At 39.3% G+C, this 20,612-nt stretch overlaps 1 protein-coding gene across 6 annotated transcripts in view; it reads left to right on the top strand.

Annotated features, from left to right (window-relative positions):
• RAVER2 (ribonucleoprotein, PTB binding 2) overlaps positions 1–20,612 on the top strand; it is a 98,761-nt gene that overhangs the window by 62,139 nt on the left and 16,010 nt on the right. For 2 of the 6 annotated variants that reach the window (XM_025427984.3, XM_035717021.2), the window contains exon 12: positions 8,710–9,544. The exons of 3 other annotated variants lie outside the window; for them this stretch is intronic. In XM_025427984.3, the coding sequence (XP_025283769.1) occupies positions 8,710–8,877 (168 nt within the window). In that variant the 3' untranslated portion in view covers positions 8,878–9,544. Of the gene's footprint in view, positions 1–1,286; positions 1,398–8,709; positions 9,545–20,612 lie in introns of those variants that run through there. One more of the 6 variants, XM_025427986.3, reaches the window with a different exon arrangement.

Below are 20,612 nucleotides of genomic sequence, written 5' to 3'. Positions count from 1 at the left end.
AGGGGTTTATCAACTTTGTTGATCTTCTGAAAGAACCAGCTCCTGATTTCTTTCTTTTTTTTTTTTTTCCAGCTCCTGATTTCATTGATCAGTTCTATTGTGTTTTTAGTTTCTGTATCACTTATTTCTCCTCTAATCTTTATAATTTCCTTTCTTTTGCTGAGTTTTGGGTTTGTTCTTCTTTTTCTGGCTACTTAGGTAGCCTTAGGTGTAAGGTTGTTTTATGGTTGAGGTTGGGACTTGTTTTGTGCGTCTAATATGAGGTTGAGACTTGTTTTATCAATTTGAGGTTGAGACTTGTTTTGTGGCCTAATATGTGATCTGTTTTGAAGAATGTTCTGTGTGTGCTTGAGAAAAATGTGTATCCTGATGTTTTAGGATAGAATGTTCTGAATGTGTCTGTTAAGTCCATCTAGTCCAATGAGTCATTCAAAATGATTGCTTCCTTAATGATTTTCTGTTTGGATGATCTGTCCATCAATATAAATGGGGTGTTAAATTTCCCTACCATAAAAAAAAAAATTCCCTACCATTACTGTATTACTATCAATTATTTCCCTTATGTTTGTTATTAACAGTTTTATGTATTTGGGTGCTCCCGTGTTGCATGCATAAATATTTACAATTGTTATATCCTCTTATTGGATTGTCTCCTTTATTCCTATACAGTGTCCTTTGCCTCTCGTTACAATCTTTGTTTTAAAGTCTGTTTTTTCCGATATAAGCACTGCTACCCTGGCTTTCTTTTGGCATCCATTTACATGATAAATGTCTTTCCATCCCCATTTTGTTTGACTTTGTTTCTGTGTGTTGGGAAAGTCAGCTACTTCTCTTGCTCATAACGATAATAGCCTTATGAAGAATAGACATAGTTCCCCACAATGCAGTGTTTCCTGTTCCCCATGGCTTGGTGCTTTAGAGAATGTCTCCTATGTGTATTGTGTGTGTTATACAACACACATAGGAGAGTCTTGGCCTCTTTTTCCTTCGGTCCAGTTGTCCGCAGAGGCTCTTTTTGCTTATTGTGGGCAGTAAGGTGTGTGGTGGTTTGCTTGGTGAACAAGATCTGCTGCTATCAGAACTAAGGTCCCACAAAATGCACGGATCTGGAGATGTGGTGTTGGTGGGGTTTGCCCGGTCTTCTAGAGGAGGGGCTCACAGTGTCAGGACTGAGGCATGTATAACTAACTGGGAGGGGTGGATCCACTGAAGTATGGAGTGACATGGGGGAACTTTGGTGTAAGCAAGCTAGGTAAGGAGTGTTCCCATTGCCCTGGTTCCTGCAGGTGGCCATTGTTTATGCTGGGGAGGGGAGCAGTGGAAGGACTGACACCTGCCAGCTCCTTTGTTCCTGGTGAGGTCTCCCCATGAACCCTGTCTCTTCAGCCAAGCTTGAGGTGAGAAGTCAGTCTCCTTCCTGTTCGTCTCCAGCATTTTCAAACTGCTGATTCTACACTATATCCTATCCTATATCTGCACAGGCTTGTTTGTCCTCCTTTCTCTTTAAGGGTGGAGGTTCTGCTTCCTAACACCATCCAGGCTCTCAAGAGCCCAGCCTGCCGACCTTTAAAATTCCAGGCTTTAAGTCCTGCTGGAAGTCACAAAATGTGGCCCCTCTCAATTTCAAAAGCAAATATTACGGAGATTTGTCCTCCCCATTTGTAAGCTCTCCAGTGTGAAAGTCTGTTTTCTGCCTTTCTCTACTGCTCCCTCCCTTCCCACCGTGGAGAGAGGTGCCTCTTCTGCCTCTAGTTGTAGAGTCTGCTCTGCCAGTGTTCAGGTCATTTTCTAGTCTATTTACACCTGTACGGGTGTGGTCTGTGTGTACCCATGGGACAAGGCGAGCTTAGGGTCCTCTTACATCTGCTCAGCCGACCTATATGATTTAATTTTTTAAAGTTAGTTTTTTCCTTACCTTTTCATTTATTTCATTTTTAAAATTTGTTCTGCTTTTCTCATTAGCAGTTTTGCTTATTAGATTACTGTGGTTTATTGTATACCTATCATATCCACAGAAGGACCCTTTTCTATTTACACGTGGAAAAATTCTGTGATAAAGATGCCTTTTACGTTGCAAGTCTTCCTCCTGCTTCTATCTTTGTTTACCCAGAGACACTGTGGAGGTGCGAATTTTCCCTGGATTTATCGTCCCCTTGGACGGTCTCTGCTTCCACCTTGTATGTTTTCATCAAGTGAGATTTGTTCTCAGTCTCATGTTCTTTCAACCTTGGGAAGTGAACTTAACTAGATGTTGCTAATGGATTAAAGTAACTAGAAAAGGAGTGGTCAGTCATGTTTTAGGAATTCCTTCTTTTTCCCTTGCTGGAATGGAGAAAGAAATCTAAGGAAAAGAAACCAGATCTGACAGGCTCAGACACCTCCCCTGCAAAACAGGATAAATAAAAAGAACACTTTGCTGACACACATCAGTTAATATGATGAAAATCAAAGTTACAAAGAGACTATCTTGAAAGCAGCATTATCCTTAAGGTGGAGTTTCTCAGCCTTGGCACTGGTGGCCTTCCTGGCTGGGTAATTCTCTATCTGTGGGAGAAATTACCCTGTGTGTTATAAGATATTTAGCAGTATCTTTAGTCCTATACTCGCTAGGTTGCTTCTCATTGAGAACTTCAGTGTTAAAACAGTTGGTAAATATGTGGGTAAATAAAATACTATATATTTTCTCTTAATTTATTTAAAAGCAAAATTATAACATTGTAGTGTGGGGTTTATGACATTCATAGATAAGACATATTTGATAATAGTACAAAGGACAGTATGGGGTGAATGAAAGTATGGTTGTGGGGTTATTAAAATGTACATTCTATGTAAAATTTTACATTACATTTTATATGAAGTAGAACAGTAGGCCTGAGTAGTCTGTGATAAGTCATGGAACACATTGTCATCCATAGAGCAACCATTTTTAAAAAGTAGAAAACCGTACACCTAAAATGTCAGTAGGTTAGTTACAGTGGAATTCTAAGAACATTTGATTAAGCCAAAAAAATGTCAGGAAATTGGGGGAAAAAACCCCAGGATGAATAGAAAGCAAAAAGGTAGGCAGGAAACCTAAACTGAATGATAATAATAGTTAAATACAAATGGAGTACATGTTCCAGTTAAAGAGATCGTCACAGACTTGAGTTATATACCTCTTCTAGTCAGCGTTTTTTGGGAGGATATAATGAAGCTAGATTTTTTTCAAAAGTGCATAATGGGTGGCTCAGTTGGTTAAGCATCTGACTTTTGATTTTGGCTTGGGTCATGATCTCAGGATAATGAGATTGAGCCCCCACATGGGCTCCTGTCGGTCTCTGCAATGGGTGTGGTTAGATTCTCTCTCACCCTCTGCCTGCCCTCCCCAACCCCTGCTTGCAGTTTTTCTCTCAAAAAATTAAATTAAAAAAGCATATAAAATGGGAAGGAAAAGTAAAAATGTCTCTCTTTGCATATGATGAGTGTTTACAAGAAAAATCCTTAATCTAAAAAGCAACCATTTAGGGGCAGCCCGGGTGGCTCAACGGTTTAGTGCTGCCTTCAGCCCAGGGCTGATCTCGGAGTCCCGGGATCGAGTCCCACATCAGGCTCCCTGCATGGAACCTGCTTCTCCCTCTGCTTGTGTCTCTGCCTATCTCTCTCTTTGTGTGTCTATCATGAATAAATAAATTAAATCTTTAAAAAAAATAAATAAAAAATAAAAAGCAACCATTTAAAGTAATAAACTTTGCAGTCACAAGATAGAGGGCAATATGCAAAAATCACTAGTTTCTGTATACAAGCAGCGAACAACTGGAAAATAAAAATTCTAAAAATTTGCATTTACAACAGCATCAAACATGAAGTATGTAGCAATAAATTAACAGAAGATTTGTAAGAGTAGTGAAAACTACAAGAGATTGCTGCAAGAAATGAAAGATGCCTATGGATGCAGAGCTATCCCATGTCAATGAATTGGAAGACTTAATATTGGTAATGTATTGGTTCTCCCCAAGTTTCAGGGTTATCCCAACCAGTTTCTCAGTAGCCTTTTCTTTTACATATATGTATATGTATAAAAAATATATATGTATATACATATATATAAAAGGCAAGAGTCAGGGTTTAATTTTTCCAATATGGATAAACAATTGTTCTAACAACATTTCTGTTCTTTGCCTATTTAACTATTTTGGCATTTTTGTAAAAAATCCCTTTACCACTTAAGAATGGGCCCATATTTGGACTCTATTCTGTTTTAGTGATCTATGGCCTATCCTTATGCCAACTCCACACTGATTATGACTTTATAGTAAATCCTGACATCATATAGATGATAAAATTAATATATATAAATATATTTTATATACACACACACACACGCCACATCTTTATCCATTCATCTGTCGATGGACATCTGGGCTCTTTCCATAATTTGGCTATTGTTTCTTAGCCTTTTTCTTTTTTAAAAGATTTTATTTATTTGACAGACCACAAGCAGGGGGAGCAGAGAAGAAGCAGACTCCCCACTGAGCAGGGAGCTTGATGTGGGGCTAGATCCTAGGATTCTGGAATCATGACCTGAGCCAAAGGCAGTCGCTTAACCAACTGAGCCACCCAGGTGTCCCTCAGTTGCCTTCTTAAATAGAAATTGACAAGCTGATTTGGAAAGTTTGTATTAAAATGCAAAGGGGCTAAAATTTTATGAAAGAATAAATTCAGGGACTTCCTTTATATGATGTCAGGATTTATTATAAAGTCACCCTGACTCTTGCCTCAGACCATACTCTAAAATTAATTTGCAGTGTATCATAGGCCTAAATGGAAAATGCAAGCCATAGATGACATAAACAAAAGCAGGCACAATAAGAAGCTCCAAATATTCTCTCCTCAAGAAAAGCATGAATAAAACTGGCAACAATTATTAGAAAAGGGCAATGGAAGTTCTGGATCTGAATAAGTACAATAACTGAAATGAAAGATTTACTAGAGCATAGTAGATTTGAAAGGCAGAAGAAAAGAATCAACATGTTTGGAAGATAATATTGGTCAATTGAGATTATCCAGCCTGAAGAAGAGAAAGAATAGAGAATGAAGAAAAATGAACCATAACAAATGTTGGCATCAATGTGGCAAAGCCGGTACCCTCATACATTCCTGGGAGGGAATTAAAATGGTACAGCAGCTTTGGAAAAATTTGGGAGTTCCTCAAAATGTTAAACACACAGTTACCGTGTGCCTGGTAATTTCACTCCTACATATATACCCAAGAGAATTGAGAATCTATGTCTAGACAAAAAGTTGGACACTAATTTTCATAGCAGCATTATTCATCATAGCCAAAAGGAAAATGACCCAACTGTTAATTAGTTGATGAGTGAATAAACAAAACGTTGCATATCCATGCAATGGAATGCTATGTAGCTATAAAAAGAATGGAATACTGATCTTGGTCACAATATGGATGAACCTCTAAATCATTATGCTAAGTGAAATAAGCCAGACATACAAGGCCACATATTACATGATCCCATTTTATTAAATGTCCAGAATAGACAAATTCATAGAGAAAGTGATCTGGGGGTCAGAAGAAGTAGGACTTGTGGATTAGCTGTTAACAGGTACAGGGCTTCTTTCTGGAGTGATGAAAATGCTCTGGAACTAGATTGTGGTGACGGTTGTACAACCTTGTAAATATCAACAAATTTGGATTCTAATTTTTAAAAAAGCTTTACTGAAGAGAGGGTAGCATTTTTGCTGAGTGTATTAAAGATCCTGAAAGTATGTAATGATAAGAAAGCAAATTAATTACAGATCTAGTTCTACTTAGAAAACAATTTAAAGGGATCCCTGGGTGGCGCAGCGGTTTGGCGCCTGCCTTTGGCCCAGGGCGCGATCCTGGAGACCCAGGATCGAATCCCACGTCGGGCTTCCGGTGCATGGAGCCTGCTTCTCCCTCTGCCTGTGTCTCTGCCTCTCTCTCTCTCTGTGACTATCATGAATAAATAAATAAAATCTTTAAAAAAAAAAAAAAAAAAAAAAAAAAAAAAAAAAAAAGAAAACAATTTAAAAAGGGCTACTCATGATTATAATAATGGATTATAATAATGGAGTACTGCCATTGAGCTATAGTTATTAATTTTCTCAAAAAGTGCATTTCTTAAATATTCTCTTATTGAGAAAACTTAAAAATATAAAAATTTTATAGTAACACTCTAGTAATGATAGCATTATAGTCAGCTACATAACAGCTACCCTGTTAGTGTGTGTGTGTGTGTGTGTGTGTGTGTGTGTGTGTGAAGATTTTATTTTTTTAAAGTAATCTTTACACCCAACGTGGAACTGGAACTCACAATCCTAAGATCAAGAATCACATGCTCTACCCGCTGAGCCAGCCAGGCACCCCATAATACTGTTAATTTGAATGTATAAATGGAATTTGAAATGTCAAGTTCTGAAGTAGTGATATATAGTTAAATCTATGTCAGATGGTTGGGAGAAGCCCACCTTAAGGGGGAAGTGTTTGAGCCAATTTTTTTTTTTTAGATTTTATTTATTTATTCATGAAAGAGAGAGGGGGGTTGGGAGGGAGAGAAGCAGGGTCCATGCAGGGAGCCCGACATGGGACTTGATCCCAGGTTTCCAGGATCACACCCCAGGCCGAAGGTGGTGCCAAACCTCTGAGCCACCAGGGCTGCCCCAATTAAGTTTTTGTTAAATGCCTACACCTATCATCTAATCATAATCTGTCAAAAGCAAGACATTCCTTCCTCTCCCCTTTTAGTAAAGTAGGTAAAATAGGTACAGTTTCTCTTAAGCAACTTTTCAGTTGGACATAGTCATGAGTTTAATAATGTAAAGAATAATATAGGAATTATTTCAGCTGTTTCATAGGACTGTTTAAATTATGGCTTAGGTTTTTCATTGGACACTTTACCAAACTGGCTAGCTGTCTAGAATGCCCTATGTTAGGAGAATATTATCTACCTGTTTGTTGTGCTCTGCTGTTGCCCTTGGTTACAGGGGTCTTTCCTGAAAGGAAGCTAATTACCTGTTTCAGGGAATCAACCACAGAATGTGTAATAAAACTGTGTGATGAGGAAATAGGAAACAAAACTGAAAAATGAACAAAAAGTCCTGGTTGGGGTTCAGTCCTTTCATATAGAACTTAATGCTGCCATCTAGTGGGAAAAGAGTGCAGAGACTGGCCAAAAAGGTTTTTGTGTGCATCTTGTGGTATACCAAGATCAGAATCTTGTGATAAATACTAAATATATAAAATACTTTTAAAAACCTAAATCTATGTTAAATAATGATTATGGAACCACAGATTATATTTAACCCTGGCTAATAATTTGGAAAATATTTTTTAAATGATTTATGCTAAAAACTGGAATTAAGGAAAACAACTATTTGGAATTTACTTACCCTCATTACTTTAAAATCTTTGTTTATAAACAAAATCAGTTTTTTAAATGTTAAAAAATTAAAAGAATAATTTACAGTATACTTAAATTTAAAGATCTTAATTTCTATTCTCATGTTAGTCTAATTTTTCAAAGGATTTTAATGTTGATATTTTGAGTTCTGTCTAAAAAATTTATTTATTTATTTATTTATTTATTTATTTATTTATTTATTTATTTGAGAGAGAGCTGAGGGCAAGGGGCAGAGAGAGGGGAAAGGAGAGAGGGCCTAAAGCAGACTCTAAGCTGATCACAGAGCCCAACGTGGGACTGGATTTCACTACCCTAAGATCAGGACCTGAGCCCAAATGAAGTCAGTCACTTAACCAACTTTGCCACCCATGTGCACCAAGAGTCCTTATTAAACATACTTAAACCTAAGATACAGAATTTGCATAACTTGGCACAATGAAACCAGTGAGGTACTCCAATTTTACTTTTATTTTTTGGAATGTGCTCCAATACTTTTGGAGGAGCAGTCTTTAAATTCAAAGTTAAGACTTCACGTTATTCATCAGGAAAGGCAAATAGTTGAGAAGCAAAAGTTAATGTGAAAATTAAAAACATCTATGTGCATATATGAGGAAGAGACATTTTATTCTTAATGTCACAAAATAAAGCAACGTTGGTTTTAAGACATTTTTTATTGGGGAAAAGAGAAAAATTGTATTTCAATAAAATTTGAGAAGTGAACGATGCTTAATGCTGAAAAGATAAATTAATTCATGTTTCTCTAGGTACAAAGTCCAAAAGCTGGACTTGAAGCCAGAAAAAAGGAATAGTAAGGGGTTGATACAGATTCTAAAAGAACTAGGGCAGTTGTTCATTTTAGGCTCTCCATCTAATCTAATCCATTAATGAGACAAGTCTTAGAGAAGTTAAAGTGGGGCTAAAGGTAAAAGTGAGGCTGAGGAGCCCTGAGTAGAGGCAGAATTTAAAAAAAAAAAAAATTTAATTTTGTATTTCAAGAACTATGCACTAAACGGTTGCATTTCTTTTAGAAGAGCATGAATGATAAGTAGCGTGACTTTGGAGGAGCTGAATCCAGTTCACTATTGGCATTAATCTGTCCCACAGGGATCTCCCTGTGGGAGAGTCACAATCCCCTTTTGTGTGAATTCTTATCAGACTTTTACAACTAGCTTTCAGTTCACTTATGGAAGTGAGCTTAAATATTGAGCTTAAGACACCCTGTAAGGATTAGACTTTGCCAGTCAAAAAATGAAACTGCAACATTCTCTTTCTAAATTCATATGAAAATCAGGTCGCCCAAGAGACCAGTGACCTCTTGGCCTCCCCGCCCAGGAGGCTCATATGGCTCAGGCGAAGATCAACGAGAAAGCCAACGAGGGCGCTTCTGCTGCCTGCTGGAGAGCCTGGAGCAGCTGGGGCTCAGGGTGGAAGCTTAGAGAGAAGCCGCAACTGCTGTTGAGCAAGAGAAAGAAAGCCTCCCGGAAATGATCCACAGCATCCAGAATAGCCAGGACATGAGGCAGATCAGCGACGGAGAAAGAGAAGAAGTAAATCTGATGGCAAACCATTTGATGGGACAAACCCTCACCGTTGAAGTTTCCATAGAAACAATCGAAGTTTCCGTAGAAACAATCGGAAACCCCCAGCAGCAAGAATCCCTAAAGCATGCCACCAGGATTATTGATGAGGTGGTCACTAAGTTTCTGGGTGATTTGGGAGATGCCAGGAGTCACTTGATGTCCCTGTACAGTGCATGTTCATCTGAGGTGCCACTGGGGCCTGTTGACCAGAAGTTTCAGTCCATAGTAATTGGATGGGCTCTTGAAGACCAGAAGAAAATGAAGAGAAGATTAGAGACCCTGCTTAGAAATATTGAAAACTCTGACAAGGCCATCAAGCTGTTAGAGCATTCTAAAGGAGCTGGTTCCAAAACTCTGCAACAAAATACTGAAGGCAAATTTAATTAGTTTTGAAACATAAGAGCATTTAAAAATAATGGCATAAAAATCATTAAACACTAGTTCTTTGTGTTAGGCATAACCTTTGATATTGTTATTTCAGATGAGGAAAATATTCCAGTGTCATCAGTTTTGTGAATGATACAATTAAAACTAGAAATATTTTAATTATCTTTCTAGAAGTTTTTTTTAAGATCTATTTATTATTTATGATAGACATAGAAAGAGAGGCAGAGACACAGGAGGAGGGAGAAGCAGGCTCCATGCCGGGAGCCTGACGTGGGATTCGATCCTGGGACTCCAGGATCACACCCTGGGCCAAAGTCAGGCACTAAACCGCTGAGCCACCCAGGGATCCCCTTTAGAAGTTTTTAGATTGAATTCTTGTATTAGGCTCTAGCACCATATATATATATATATATTTATGATGATTTATATTTTTATATAATATATATGTATATATTTTTTACTGTTCTGTGGATAAATACTTACTATATAGGAGAGAGTAACTGCTCAGCCTGGGCACAAAGCATTATTGTTGTGTCCTGGGCTTTGTCTGGCATGGAGATACTCGGGCACATGGGGCATTAGGTTGACTAGAAATTCTTGACCTTAGGCAGCACACAAACTTACCACCACACATTTACTGTTAACAACGTGGTGTGCTTAAAAGGACAAAAGAAATCACAAAGTAAGAAACTTTCCCTATATCATCTTTTTCAGAAAGCACTTTTTTTGGACATCTGTATCAAAGTATTTTGAATTTAAGATTTATGCATCTGATAATATGAATATGAGTCTTGAAATATATAAAGACTTGGTGTAAAGTGCAAGAGAATTCAACTCTAATGTTATCACTGTGAGCAACTATATGTCCACCTCATTTTTTTCCAAGTGCATAATTTCTCTAAATTTTAATCATTACAGAAATAGTGTTGTACCTTGCCTTTTTTTGAAAAAAAAATGCTGCTAGAAAGTCTAATTGTCAACTTTAAAAAAATAAAAAATAAAAAAATTCATATGAAAATAAAAAATTAGTCTACATTTACATGAAGATAAAAATATTTGCTTTAATTAAAGGAAGAAAATAATATTTCTTTCTTTAAATCCAAGTATAAAATAGCAACTGCATGGTTACAAAATAGGCTTCATACTAACTGTGTGCAAAAAAAAAAAAATGTATTTTTAGAAATAAGGGAGATTGGATTAGTGGAAAGGACACCGGAATGAGGAAAAAATGGGTTGGATTCATGACTCTAATATTTAATAACCTTGTGATTTCAGCCAAGTCACCTAAGGTATCTGATCTTTTGTTTTCACATCTATTCAATAGAGATCATTCCTTTTCTGCTTACTGCATAGGGCTGATGTTAGTGACACAGTATAAGAATATCATCATTTGGGCAGCCCCAGGTGGCTCAGCAGTTTGGCGCCGCCTTCAGCCCAGGGCGTGATCCTGGAGACCCGGGATCGAGTCCCATGTTGGGCTCCCTGCATGGAGCCTGCTTCTCCCTCTGCCTGTGTCTCTGTCTCTCTGTCTCTCATGAATGAATGAATAAATAAAATCTTTTTTTTTTTTTTAAAGAATATCATTAAGTTTTGTCAGTTTCTTTCTCAAATGTAATATGGTTTGGATATTTTGCTAATTTGATTAACACTGGAATAGTGGACATTCTCTTCTGCTCCGTGTCTTTCATTAGTTTCTCCAAAGCGTAAATGCCCATTGAAATTGTTTTTTCTCCTTCGGATTTTCAAAGTGTACCAATTTCTCACTTGTTTATTCCATGTAAAATTTTAACCAGAGTTTTAAATCATATAATCTCTGTGTTTGCCCACATGTATATATCTAACACTTATCTCTTCCATTACCACATTTTTATAGAGCTGCTATTTAATTTTTCCAGGTTCCAAGATCAGTTTATTATTTCACTTATAATCCTTAGCCTGGCATGCCAGCCCCTCCATGACTGAGGCCAGCTCACCTTTCCAACCTTATTTGCTCCTACTCTCTTCCATGGATCAGCCATGGTGTGCCCTCCCAGGCCCGGGCCTTCCTGCCCCCTCCTTTGCTCGGGCATTTTCTCTCACCCGGGAGGGTCATTCCCATGACCCTCATGTCCACATATGGCATTGTCTCCAAATCCAGATTCAGATGCCTTCTCATCCATGAAAATTTTGTCCACATTTCACAAACTCCCTTCTCCCCATTTTCCCTTCTATGAAAAACTTGAGCACTTTGCCTCTATTTCTCCTCTGGCATGGTGGCTTTCTCCTTTTAGAAATGTTTTGTACTTTTCTTCCCCTCCTAGGATATGAGTTCTTGGAGGATACTCTTCAAACTTCATGTATCTAGGTAACCCCACAGCACACAGCCCGGTGCCCTCAATAGTCAGTCTATGAAGGAATGGATGTCTGTATCCTGCAAATCTGAACTAAAAGGAAAAGTATTTGCCTGCTTTATACTCTTCCCCTTTTGTGGTTTTCTTTTTTTCTGATATTTGATCCAGATTTATTTCTCCAAGAATATTGAACTTTGTTTCAAAAAGGTTAATCAACTATCATCACTTCCCATTGTACCCAGCAGTCCTTGCACTAATAATTAGATATGTTTGATAGCGCATATCAGAAAAATGATCTTTCTCCCAGTTATCGTCTGGGCGATAATGACCTCCATTTTCCTTTCCTCATCTGACTGATCTTTCCTGTATGGCCCAGAGGAGTGTTTTGCTGATCTGCATGTCACATGGTTCCTCCTGTGAATGTGGTAGCACAACTGGGAAGTCCTTTCAGTGGAAGCACCAAATAAATTTCCTCCCTGGCTTCTGAGAATAAAGATAGCATTGTGAGAGAGGAAAATTCAGATTATTGATTTGCTTCATACTAAGACAAGAAATATGGATTACTACACAGCAGGAAGAATCAAGGGAGGAGAATCAAAAGTGTATGATTTCCAGATCCTGGAGTTAGATATTTTTACTTTCTCTGTTATCTTTGAAGAATGAATTGGGTTCTCAAACAAGTAGCTTTTCAAAATTTAATAAGCTGATTATTTATTAGAGGAAGAACACTAATAAGAAAAAGAGGTCTTTTTACCTGAAGCTAAGAGTCTGACAATGTTAGTGGCCACAGTCTAACATGTAGTAAGATTACCAGACCAATAAAGGGGTTCAAATGAAAAAGGCAGCTGAAAAGAGCCTTGATAGTGGAGGAATGAAGGTCTTCATATGCAATTTTGTTATAGGCAATCTTAATCTAGGGTGGAATCTCTCTTTTTTTCCCCCCCACAAATCCTTGCCAATACTTGTTATCTCTTGTCTTTTTTAAATTAAGTTTTTAATTTTAATTCCAGGATAATTAACACCTCCTGTAATTTTGCTAATAGCCATTCTTCTAGGTATGAGGTAATATCTCATTCTCGCTCCCTCCATGACCAAGGCCAGCACGTCTTTCCAATTTCATTTACCACTGCTATCTTCCATGCACCATCACAGGTTTATTCCTGCTATCTGTGGTTTTGATTTGCATTTCCCTGATGATTTGTGCTATTAGTGCTTTTCATGTGCCTATTGGCTATCTCTACATCTTCTTTGGACAGTTGTCTATTCAGATCCTCTGTCCATTTTATAATAGCAGTTTGGTTTTTTGCTATTGAATTGAATGAGTATTTTATATATTTTGGACATTAACCCCTTATCAGATATATGATTTGCAAATATTTTCTCCTTTAGTAGGTTGCTTTTTCATTGTGTTGATGGTATCTTATGCTGTGTAGAAGCTTTTCAGTTTCTTGTGCTCCCCCTGCTTTGTTTTTGCTTTTGTTTCCTTTAACTTTTGGTTTTATACCCAAAAAACCATCACAAGACTGATGCCAAGAAGCTTACCACCTATGTTTTCTTCTAGTTTTATGGTGTTAGATTTACTAAAAAAAAAAAAAAAGAAAAGAAAAAAGAAAAGGAAAAAAAAATCTGCTTATAGTCTTAATTGGGTTCCCTACTGTAATAACTTGCTTTTCTTTTGTTGCTTTTAAGAGTCTCTCCTTGTCATTTAATGTCTAATAATTTAATTATAATATGTCTCAGTGTAGGTCTCTTTGAATTCATCTTGTTTGGTACTTGTTGGGCTTTATGGATCTGGTTGTGTGTTTCTTTCCTCAGGGTACAGAAATTTTCATCCATTAATTCTTTGAAAAAGCTTTCTCCTCCTCTTGCTCTCTTCTTTCCTTATGGGACTTCTATAATGTGTATATTGATTTGGGTTTTTTTTGTATTTTTTTAACTTTTTAATTTTTTAATTTTTTTTTATTTTTTATTGGTGTTCAATTTACCAACATACAGAATAACCCCCAGTGCCCGTCACCCAATCACTCCCACCCCCCCGCCCTCCTCCCCTTCTACCACCCCTAGTTCGTTTCCCAGAGTTAGCAGTCTTTACGTTATGTCTCCCTTTCTGATATTTCCCACACATTTCTTCTCCCTTCCCTTATATTCCCTTTCACTATTATTTATATTCCCCACATGAATGAGAACATATAATGTTTGTCCTTCTCCGACTGACTTACTTCACTCAGCATAATACCCTCCAGTTCCATCCACATTAAAGCAAATGGTGGGTATTTGTCATTTCTAATGGCTGAGGAATATTCCATTGTATACATAAACCACATCTTCTTTATCCACTCATCTTTCGATGGACACCGAGGCTCCTTCCACAGTTTGGCTATTGTGGCCATTGCTGCTAGAAACATCGGGGTGCAGGTGTCCCGGCATTTCATTGCATCTGTATCTTTGGGGTAAATCCCCAACAGTGCAATTGCTGGGTCATAGGGCAGGTCTATTTTTAACTCTTTGAGGAACCTCCACACAGTTTTCCAGAGTGGCTGCACCAGTTCACATTCCCACCAACAGTGTAAGAGGGTTCCCTTTTCTCCGCATCCTCTCCAACATTTGTGGTTTCCTGCCTTGTTAATTTTCCCCATTCTCGGTGTGAGGTGGTATCTCATTATGGTTTTGATTTGTATTTCTCTGATGGCAAGTGATGCAGAGCATTTTCTCATGTGCGTGTTGGCCATGTCTATGTCTTCCTCTGTGAGATTTCTGTTCGTGTCTTTTGCCCATCTCATGATTGGATTGTTTGTTTCTTTGGTGTTGAGTTTAATAAGTTCTTTATAGATCTTGGAAACTAGCCCTTTATCTGATAGGTCATTTGCAAATATCTTCTCCCATTCTGTAGGTTGTCTTTTAGTTTTGTTGACTGTATCCTTTGCTGTGCAAAAGCTTCTTATCTTGATGAAGTCCCAATAGTTCATTTTTGCTTTTGTTTCTTTTGCCTTCGTGGATGTATCTTGCAAGAAGTTACTGTGGCCGAGTTCAAAAAGGGTGTTGCCTGTGTTCTTCTCTAGGATTTTGATGGAGTCTTGTCTCACATTTAGATCTTTCATCCATTTTGAGTTTATCTTTGTGTATGGTGAAAGAGAGTGGTCTAGTTTCATTCTTCTGCATGTGGATGTCCAATTTTCCCAGCACCATTTATTGAAGAGACTGTCTTTCTTCCAATGGATAGTCTGTCCTCCTTTATTGAATATTAGTTGACCATAAAGTTCAGGGTCCACTTCTGGGTTCTCTATTCTGTTCCATTGATCTATGTGTCTGTTTTCGTGCCAGTACCACACTGTCTTGATGACCACAGCTTTGTAGTACAACCTGAAATCTGGCATTGTGATGCCCCCAGCTATGGTTTTCTTTTTTAAAATTCCCCTGGCTATTCGGGGTCTTTTCTGATTCCACACAAATCTTAAAATAATTTGTTCTAACTCTCTGAAGAAAGTCCATGGTATTTTGATACGGATTGCATTAAACGTGTATATTGCCCTGGGTAACATTGACATTTTCACAATATTATTCTGCCAATCCATGAGCATGGAATATTTTTCCATCTCTTTGTGTCTTCCTCAATTTCTTTCAGAAGTGTTCTATAGTTTTGAGGGTATAGATCCTTTACATCTTTGGTTAGGTTTATTCCTAGGTATCTTATGCTTTTGGGTGCAATTGTAAATGGGATTGACTCCTTAATTTCTCTTTCTTCAGTCTCATTGTTAGTGTATAGAAATGCCACTGATTTCTGGGCATTGATTTTGTATCCTGCCACGCTACCGAATTGCTGTATGAGTTCTAGCAATCTTGGGGTGGAGACTTTTGGGTTTTCTATGTGGAGTATCATGTCATCAGCGAAGAGGGAGAGTTTGACTTCTTCTTTGCCAGTTTGAATGCCTTTAATGTATTTTTGTTGTCTGATTGCTGAGGCTAGGACTTCCAGTACTATGTTGAATAGCAGTGGTGAGGTGGACATCCCTGTCTTGTTCCTGATCTTAGGGGAAAGGCTCCCAGTGCTTCCCCATTGAGAATGATATTTGCTCTGGGCTTTTCGTAGATGGCTTTTAAGATGTCGAGGAATGTTCCCTCTATCCCTACACTCTGAAGAGTTTTGATCAGAAATGGATGCTGTATTTTGTCAAATGCTTTCTCTGCATCTAATGAGAGGATCATATGGTTCTTGGTTTTTCTCTTGCTGATATGATGAATCACATTGATTGTTTTGTTTTACGGGTGTTGAACCAGCCTTGTGTCCCGGGGATAAATCCTACTTGGTCGTGGTGAATAATTTTCTTAATGTACTGTTGGATCCTATTGGCCAGTATCTTGTTGAGAATTTTTGCATCCATGTTCATCAGAGATATTGGTCTGTAATTCTCCTTTTTGGTGGGGTCTTTTCTGGTTTTGGAATTAAGGTGATGCTGGCCTCATAGAACGAATTTGGAAGTACTCCATCTCTTTCTATCTTTCCAAACAGCTTTAGGAGAATAGGTTTGGTTTCTTCTTTAAACGTTTGATAAAATTCCCCTGGGAAGCCATCTGGCCCTGGACTCCTGTGTCTTGGGAGGTTTTTGATGACTGCTTCAATTTCCTTCCTGGTTATTGGCCTGTTAAGGTTTTCTATTTCTTCCTGTTCCAGTTTTGGTAGTTTGTGGCTTTCCAGGAATGCGTCCATTTCTTCTAGATTGCCTAATTTATTGGCGTATAGCTGCTCACAATATGTTTTTAAAATCGTTTGTATTTCCTTGGTGTTGGTAGTGATCTCTCCTTTCTCATTCATGATTTTATTAATTTGAGTCTTCTCTCTCTTCTTTTTAATAAGGCTGGCTAATGGTTTATCTATCTTATTAATTCTTTCAAAGAACCAACTCCTGGTTCTGTTGATCTGTTCCACAGTTCTTCTGGTCTCGATTTCGTTGAGTTCTGCTTGAATCTTTATTAACTCCCTTCTTCTCCTGGATGTAGGATCTATTTGCTGTTTTTTCTCTAGCTCCTTTATGTGTAAGGTTAGCTTTTGTATTTGAGTTCTTTCCAGTTTTTGAATGGATGCTTGTATTGCGATGTATTTCCCCCTTAGGACTGCTTTTGCTGCATCCCAAAGATTTTGAACGGTTGTATCTTCATTCTCATTAGTTTCCATGAATCTTTTTAATTCTTCCTTAATTTCCTGGTTGACCCTTTCATCTTTTAGCAGGATGGTTCTTAACCTCCACGTGTTTGAGGTCCTTCCAAACTTCTTGTTGTGATTTAGTTCTAATTTCAAGGCATTATGGTCTGAGAATATGCAGGGGACGATCCCAATCTTTTGGTATCGGTTCAGACCCGATTTGTGACCCAGTATGTAGTCTATTCTGGAGAAAGTTCCATGTGCACTCGAGAAGAATGTGTATTCATTTGAGTTTGGATGTAAAGTTCTGTAGATATCTGTGAAATCCATCTGGTCCAGTGTATCATTTAAAGCTCTCGTTTCTTTGGAGATGTTGTGCTTAGAAGACCTATCGAGTGTAGAAAGCGCTAGATTGAAGTCACCAAGTGTAAGTGTATTATTCTCTAAGTGTGTCTTAACTTTGGTTATTAATTGATTGATATATTTGGCAGCTCCCACATTCGGGGCATATATATTGAGGATTGTTAAGTCCTCTTGTTGAATAGATCCTTTAAGTATGATATAGTGTCCCTCTTCATCTCTCACTACAGTCTTCGGGGTAAATTTTAGTTTATCTGATATAAGGATGGCTACCCCTGCTTTCTTTTGAGGACCATTCGAATGGTAAATGGTTCTCCAACCTTTTATTTTCAGGCTGTAGGTGTCCTTCTGTCTGAAATGAGTCTCTTGTAGACAGCAAATAGATGGGTCCTGCTTTTTTATCCAGTCTGAAACCCTGCGCCTTTTGATGGGGTCATTAAGCCCGTTCACATTCAGAGTTACTATTGAGAGATATGAGTTTAGTGTCATCATGATATCTATTCAGTCCTTGTTTTTGTGGATTGTTCCACTGAACTTCTTCTTAAAGGGGAATTTTAAGAGTCCCCCTTAAAATTTCTTGCAGAGCTGGTTTGGAGGTCACATATTCTTTCAGTTGCTGCCTGTCTTGGAAGCTCTTTATCTCTCCTTCCATTTTGAATGAGAGCCTTGCTGGATAAAGTATTCTTGGTTGCATGTTCTTCTCATTTAGGACCCTGAATATATCCTGCCAGCCCTTTCTGGCCTGCCAGGTCTCTGTGGAGAGGTCTGCTGTTACCCTAATACTCCTCCCCATAAAAGTCAGGGATTCCTTGTCTCTTGCTGCTTTAAGGATCTTCTCTTTATCTTTGGAATTTGCTAGCTTCACTATTAAATGTTGAGGTGTTGAACGGTTTTTATTGATTTTAGGGGGGGATCTCTCTATTTCCTGGATCTGAATGCCTGTTTCCCTTCCCAGATTAGGAAAGTTTTCAGCTAGAATTTGTTCAAATACATATTCTAGCCCTCTGTCCCTTTCGGCGCCCTCAGGAACACCAATTAAACGTAAGTTTTTCTTCCTCAGGCTGTCGTTTATTTCCCTTAATCTATCTTCATGGTCTTTTGTCTCTTTTTTCCTCAGTTTCCCTCTTTGCTATCAACTTGTCTTCTATGTCACTCACTCGTTCTTCCACCTTGTTAACCCTCGTCGTTAGGACTTCTAGTTTGGATTGCATCTCATTCAATTGATTTTTAATTTCTGCCTGATTAGCTCTAAATTCTGCAGTCATGAAATCTCTTGAGTCCTTTATGCTTTTTTTCTAGAGCCACCAGTAGCTGTATAATAGTGCTTCTGAACTGGCTTTCTGACATTGAATTGTAATCCAGATTTTGTAACTCTGTGGGAGAGAGGACTGTTTCTGATTCTTTCTTTTGAGGTGAGGTTTTCCTTCTAGTCATTTTGCTCAGTGCAGAGTGGCCAAAAGCAAGTTGTATTGGGAAAAGGAGAAAAAGGGAAAAAGAGAAAAGGAGAAAAAGAGAAAGAAGGAAAGAAAAGAGAAAGAGGAAAAAAAAGGAAGAAAAAAAAAGAAAAAGAGAAAGAGAAAAAGAAAGGAAAAAAAAGGGGGTGGGGGAAGGAAACAAATCAAAAAGCAAAACAAAACAAACAAACAAAGAACCACGGGGGAGTATCTTCTGATTCTGTGTACTTTAAGTCCCTTGGCTTCCCCTGGAACTTGTCCGTCTAGCTGGTCTTCTGGAGGAGGGGCCTGTTGTGCTGATTTTCAGGTGTTGGCAGTTGGGGGAGCTGCTGTGCCCCTGCTTGGTGCAGGGCTCAGTGGGGGTTGTTTACCCCTTGAGGCCGCAGGAGGAACAGCCCCAGTGGCTGCAGCAGCTCTGGAAACCTGGATTCAGCTCCCGCAGGAACTACTCCATCTGCAGGGCCTGGAGGCTCCGGGCGGGCCGCTGATTGCTCAGCTCGGGGCAGGAGCGTCCTTGCTGTCCTGGGCCCTCCCGGCCTCTGCCTGTCCCGGGGGAGGCCGGATCCTGGGCTGTGTCCCGGCGCCCTGTGCTCCGGAGCCTGCGCTGTTGGAGCGCTCGGGCTCCCCCTCTGCGGAGCCGCCGCCCGAGCCCCCCGAGCTGCTCCTGGAACCGCGCAGGCCCCTCCGCCCAGAGCCTCTTCCTCTGCCCGAGCCCCTCCGAGCTGCTCCGGGTCCCGCCGCCCGCGCTGCAGCCCTTGGGGAGCTCGGCGCACTCTCCTGGGCGCGCAGTTGCTCTGTTACTGTCCCGGGGAGCCCGAGGGCACCCCCGCCCTCCTGGGTCCTGCTCCAACTCCCTGCGAGCCCCTCTCCGCCCGGGAAGGTCGGTGCAGCTCCTGCTCCTCCGGGACGGGGCTCTCCTGTCCTGGGGACACTCGCCCCGGCCTCAGCCCGGCTCCTCGCGGGGCCCCTCCCCCTTGGAGGCCTTTTGTTTCTTTTTTCCCGTCTTCCTACCTTGATAGAAGCACGAACTCTTCTCACTGTAGCATTCCAGCTGTTCTCTCTTTAATTCTCAGGCCGAATTCATAGATTTTCAGGATAATTTGAAGGTTTTCTAGGTAATTTGGTGGAGACAGGTGACTTGGGGACCCTACTCTTCCGCCATCTTGCCCCTCCTCCTATATTGATTTGTTTGATGGTGATCCATATCCCTTAAGCTAATCTTCATGCTTTTTTTTTTTTTTCCAACTCTGATTAGATGAAATCCACAGACCTGTCTTCAAGTTCATTAATGCTTTCTTCTGGTTGATCTAGTCTGCTGTTGAACCTTTCTATCAATTTTTTTTTTCAGTTGAGTTGTATTCTTTAGCTCTGATGTTTCTAGTACTTTTAAGGTATTTTCTGTCTCTGTTGAAATTCTTCCTTTGTTCATGCCACATTTTCCTGAGCTTTTTCTTTTTACTGTCAGTTCAAACTCCTCTCAGGTAAATCACTTATCTCTGTTTAAGTGCAGTATGTTTCTGGATATTTATCTTGTCCTTTTGTTTGCAATGCATTTCCCTGTTTCTTTGACTCTCTGTGTTTCTGCACATTAGATAAAATAGCCACCCTTCTCAGTCTTGAGAGAGTGGTCTCGTGTAGGGGGTGAACCTGGTCTGAGCTCTTAGTTGTCCCTCAAACTTTTGTGATTGTTCAAGCCTCCTCCTCTGTTTTAGTGACTCTCAGTAATTGAAGGTGTGCTAAGACTTGTCAGTGACCTAAAAGGATGAGTTGCAGTTAGCACCTAGATGCAGGCTGATTAGAACCTGAACATTCAGGCAACAGCTGGGAAAATACATAAGCCTCTTCCAGTGAGAGATAGAAATGGGAGTTTTTGCCTGTACCCTCTGTGCTGGGTTCATATATATAGTCATAGGTGGGGGGTAGATAGGATGTTCCTGCATCCATTA

The sequence above is a fragment of the Canis lupus genome, chromosome 5 (genome assembly GCF_003254725.2).
Source record: "Canis lupus dingo isolate Sandy chromosome 5, ASM325472v2, whole genome shotgun sequence".
Lineage (NCBI taxonomy): Eukaryota > Metazoa > Chordata > Mammalia > Carnivora > Canidae > Canis > Canis lupus.
The sequence above is the reverse complement of the archived record's forward strand: the minus strand, read 5'-3'. Positions and strand labels throughout refer to the sequence as shown.